The sequence below is a fragment of the Cricetulus griseus genome, chromosome 3, assembly GCF_003668045.3.
Source record: "Cricetulus griseus strain 17A/GY chromosome 3, alternate assembly CriGri-PICRH-1.0, whole genome shotgun sequence".
NCBI lineage: Eukaryota > Metazoa > Chordata > Mammalia > Rodentia > Cricetidae > Cricetulus > Cricetulus griseus.
Genome location: NC_048596.1, coordinates 53,980,368 through 53,985,247, shown reverse-complemented (window position 1 = coordinate 53,985,247; position 4,880 = coordinate 53,980,368). Strand labels below are relative to the sequence as shown.

General features: G+C 49.8%; 1 protein-coding gene across 4 annotated transcripts; it reads right to left on the bottom strand.

Annotated features, from left to right (window-relative positions):
- Cst6 (cystatin E/M) lies at positions 1-4,615 on the bottom strand. Of its 4 annotated transcripts, none has more exons than XM_027408618.2 (4): positions 3,668-4,615; positions 1,146-1,799; positions 531-656; positions 1-196 (listed from the first exon to the last, which is right to left on the bottom strand). In XM_027408618.2, the coding sequence occupies exons 2-4, from the start codon at positions 1,530-1,532 to the stop codon at positions 113-115; spliced, it is 597 nt and encodes a 198-aa protein (XP_027264419.1). In that variant the 5' UTR covers positions 1,533-1,799; positions 3,668-4,615; the 3' UTR covers positions 1-112. The 4 variants fall into 4 exon arrangements, with proteins under 4 accessions (XP_027264419.1, XP_035297928.1, XP_035297929.1 ...); XM_035442037.1 differs by having other exon boundaries at positions 1,146-1,753; XM_035442038.1 differs by lacking the exon at positions 3,668-4,615 and having other exon boundaries at positions 1,146-1,387; positions 1,672-3,660.
- Positions 4,616-4,880: the final 265 nt, after the last annotated feature.

Genomic DNA, 4,880 nt, shown 5'->3' with positions numbered 1-4,880 from the left:
TGCAAGAAACAGCGCTAAGAATTTATTGTAGCCGATGTGGCCTGTGGACCTGAGGTGCCTCCACCACCATGCTTGTTCCCATGGAGTCTCGCCACTGTCACCCTGGGGCAGGTTACACCTGCATACAGTCATGCTTTAGAAGCTGAGTGGTGTTCTTCCAGGGGACTTGAAGGACCTCAAAGCGGCAGCGCAGCTTCTGAGGAGGGAACACAGTGGACAAGGAGGGTGAGCTTGGTGCCAGCCTCCTCCTCCCAGTAGTCAGCCTTCTGCCTGCCACATCTCTCTGGAGCCAGGGATAGACCATCAGTGGTACCAAAACATGAAGTCAGCTGGCAGGAGATGGCCCCAGATCTATCAGGCAACTCCCACCCCAAGAAGCCCCGGTCTCTCCTCCCTGCACCTCACCCTGGCCTGAGTCACACAAAGACCAGTCAGGACAGGTCCAGCCAGGCCAGGTGGACTAGTCAGGATGGACAAGCTAAGGGCCTCAGGCTCTGCAGAGGGCTGGGCTGGGGGGTCAATGCTGTTACCTCCTGCTGTACCCCTGCAGCCAGGGGGCAAGCGGTGAGATCCGTGTGGTCCCCAGAGACTCTGGTCTTTCTGCACTCCGTGCTCTCTAAGTCCATAGTCAGGTAGCACTTGAGGCCAGCCACCAGCTGGGAACAAGATAGGGCAGGTCAGAAATGCCTGGGAGCTTAGCCTGGGTGTCTACTTTTTCCCTCTAAGTCTTCAAGTCCACCTGGCAAACAACACTATGGCCTAAGAATTCAGACCTGAAGTGGAGGTGGGGGTTTCTAGGTGTGACCCAGGGGTAGAGGTAGAGCCCTAGGCCCGGCAGGTGGCTGACGAGCCCCTGTCCACAGCTAGGGCAGATGTAGAGAATGGCACATGACACCTACTGTCTGGGCCCTCCCACTCCATCTGGCTGGGTTAGTTATGCCAAAAGAGGTTGAATCCCTGCAATTTTCTTTTTGATATTAAATAACGTTGGTTGCCATAGGTTTTGCCATTCATCTATTTTTGTTTAAGTTATGGTTGGCTTAGTGCCCTCTTGTGTTTGGTAGTGGGCCAGCAGCTCTCTGGCCTGTCCCCGTTCCTCTCCCTCTCCACAGCTACGTCTGTCCCACAACCACCAGCCACCACACCTGACACTGTGCATCGAGGATTCTGGTGTCTCGGAAGTAGTAGAGGCTGTTGCTGCCCATATTGTAGCTGCTCACAGCTGCCTGCGCGGCCTTCTGCACCAGCGGGTCGTTGGGAGACATGGTCTGGCGTTCTCCGGTCCTGCGACTCCGAAGCTCGGCGCGGGCGTCCGGGGACAGAGTCAGGAGGCAGAATGCGAGCAGGGCCAGGCCCATCGCCAGCGGGAAGTGAGGACGCTCCATAGCTGCAGATGTCAGTGCCGAAGCTCCATCCTGCGCAGCTTTTACGGGCTCGGCGGAGGCCCCGCCCGGCTCCGCCCACCACCTACCTATTCCCTTAGATGGCCGGGACCCGCTGCAGGTGCCTGGAGGCAGCTGTACCTCCCCCATCTAGGTCCTTGTAAAGACCAGGGGCAGCACACAGGTCCCATAATCTCTATGTGTAGGGATGCTACCTACCATCCAGGACCGAGAGGGAGTGCGTGTTTACCAGCACCAAGGGCCACCACAGGGACAGGACAGTTCTTACCATGAACCTGCTGTGTGAATTGCCAAAAGCAGCTATGGTTGAGCTCCTACCATACTCTTATTATCACCATCCTCTTCTTGTCCTGCAATTTTTAGAGAAATTGCAACCTCTGGCCTCCATTTCTTCTTCTGAAAATATAAGTAAGGATTCAATGAACTGACATAGTAAAGAGCCTAGGAGAGGCTGGGTGCTATGAAAACAGTAGATAGGTAGCAGTCCTTACTTCTGAAGCCACACTGTTTAATTCTCATGGCCATGGTGAGATGGGGCGACAGATGCTTGTGCTTTGCAGAGGTGGAAACAACACAGAAGGAAGGACTAATTTTGCTCAAAGACATCAACTGGTCCCTAGTAAGTGAGGACACTGAACAGCCTAAGTCTCCCCCCCCTCTCTCTGTGTGTGTGTGTGTGTGTGTGTGTGTGTGTGTGTGTGTGTGTGTGTGTGTGTGTTACAAAAAGGTCTTATGTATCTAGGCTGACCTTGTAACTACAGAATCCAGGGCTTCCTGCATGTTAGAAAAGCACTACCAACTGACATCCCAGCCCCATTTTATTTTGTTGGGCTTGAACCTAGGTTCTTGTGCATGCTAAGCAAACACTTTACCACTGAGTTATATCTTCAGCCCTCTTTTTACTCATTTTTGGATAGGTGCTTGTTCAATCACCCAGCTGACCTTGGCCTTGCTCTGTAGCCAGTCAGGCCTTGAATTTTTGACTCTCCAGCCTCAGCCTCCAGGTAGGGATTATAAGTCTACACTACCAGGCCCAGCTCAAATCTGTGTTCTTAATGTAGAATGAGTTTGAAAGGTTAATAACTGTCCCCCAAAGGAGAGGGTGTCATACCAGTTGCCATCTTACTAACTGGGTGACTTTGGGTAAGTTATTTGGGACCTCAGGGTCCTATTGGGAAACAGGTGACCATTCTTTTCTCCTAAAGCTGTTCTGGCAATGATGGCTCCAGGGGACACTGGACACACACTAGGGGACTGGCAAATCAGGAAACCCTGTGGTGCTTTGGAAGAACCCAGGGACTTCATGGGGACTCAGCAGTGCTTCTTTCTCCAAGGGTCTTTTGATTTTGTTTGTTTTTAACCATTGCAATGCCCTTTTCCTTTTTTAACCTCTTCCTCTCCTCCCTCTCCTCCTTCTCCCTCCCTCTCTCTCTCTTTTGAGGAGGGATGTTCATGCCTCAGCATGGGAGGGGATGGGCATTTGCCATAGCATGCACATGTAGAAAGTCAAAGGTCAGCTTTCCAGAGCTGCTTCTCTACTTCTATATGAGTTCTGAACTTTGAACCCAGGTTTTCAGCCTTGGCAACAAACAGGGCTACCCACTGAGCCATCTTACTGGCCTTCCTTGGGGTCTTAAATGGGCTTGGAAGAAGCAGCTGCCTTCAGCACCCAGCAGACAATTAACATTTGACAAGTAGCAGATCTTCTGTGGGGAATAATACGGGTAAGCACCCAGTTCACCCCTCCCCCAATTCTAGACCTTTCAGAATGTCAGGGTTATGAAGCAGTGATTTCTCAGCCCAGAGTGTGATGACCACCCCATTCAGCTACAAGCTTGCTCCAACAGCCCAGCTAGAAAAGACAAACTGCCAGTGACAGGCAAGGTGTCTCCCTCCTGTGATCCCAGTACTGGGCAGCAGAAACTGGCAGGTCTCTGAGTTCAAGGCCAGCCTGGTCTACATAGTGAGTTCCAGGCTTCTGAGGCTTTGTCTCAAAAAATAAAATAAAAGATAGCACCTCCTTGTGATTCTAATGAAAGGAAACCTCAGGTCTGGTGCAGGCCCTGGTGTATAGGGTCTGGAGACACCAACCTTGATCTAACATTCATCTGTAAGTCTTAACCAGGCAGGGGCCCTGAGATGGGGGACCCTGGTGAGGAAGTAGAGCAAGAAACACAGGACAGCTCACAAGAGAGTCACAGGTGAAGCAGCACCAAGGGGCCAGGGAGCCTCCCCAGCTTCCGAGCTCACACAGTTCTGCTCACCTGGCATGGAATCCAGTCATAGCCACATATACCTCCTACAGTTGCCACAAAAATCTCTCAGTTGCAGGGGCTGGGAAGATGGCTTAGTTGGTAGAGTGCCCACCACACAGATCCCCAGCACCCACATAGAAAACAGGGAGATTAGCCACCAGTACTGATGAGCATCTGAGTCCGTGAGAGATCCTGTCTCAAAAGAGAAGGTGGAGAGCAAGTGAAGAAAACACTTACTGAGTTCTGGCCTCTACACACGTTACTGGCCCCCTGAGAGTAGATGAGGTCCTAGATTACTGACAGCTGCCCTACCTCCCATTGCCAATGAAGCCAGTGAGGTTTTGTCACCAAATCTAGCAATTTCCAAGGACTTTTCAACACACTGGCCTCTTCTCACAAGGATGGAGGTGGTTGAGCTTGTTTACAAATGCATTATTCAACAGGTGGTGGTGGTGCACACCTTTAATCCTGGCACTCAGGAGGCAGAGGCAGGCGGATCTCTTTGAGTTCGGGGCCAGGCTGGTCTACAGAGTGAGTTCTAGGACAGGCTCCAAAGCTACACAGAGAAAGCCTATCTCAAAAAACAAAACAAAACCAAAAAAAAAAAAAAAACACCAACAACAAACTCATTACTCAGAGAGTTTATATGAGGTCATTTGACTAAACTTGAGTCTTGGAAGGAAAGAAGGAGGGGAACAGTAATTAACAATTCCATACTCTTACCATGCACCTGGCCTTGTGGTAGGGCCTGACATACCTTATTGTCATGGTGACTCTACAGAGCAGTGGTCATTACCTCCTCCTACTAAGAAATGAGACCATTCTAGCTAGACAGTAAGATGACAAAAGAGATCAAGGGGATACAAATTGGAAAAGAAGTCAAATTCTATTTGCTGATGATAGGATAGTTTACATAAGTGACCCCAAAAATTCTACCAGAGAACTCCTACAGCTGATAAACACCTTCAGAAATGTAGCAGGATACAAGACTAACTCAAAAAAAAATCAGTAGCCTCCTATATACAGATGATAAATGGCTGAGAAAGAAATCAGAGAAACATCACCTTTACAATAGCCACAAATAATGTAAGATATCTTGGGGTAACTCTAACCAAACAAGTGAGAGACCTGTGTGACAAGAACTTTAAGTCTTTAAAGAAACGAAAGAAGATATCAGAAAATGGAAAGATCTCCCGTGCTCTTGGATAGATAGGATCACCAT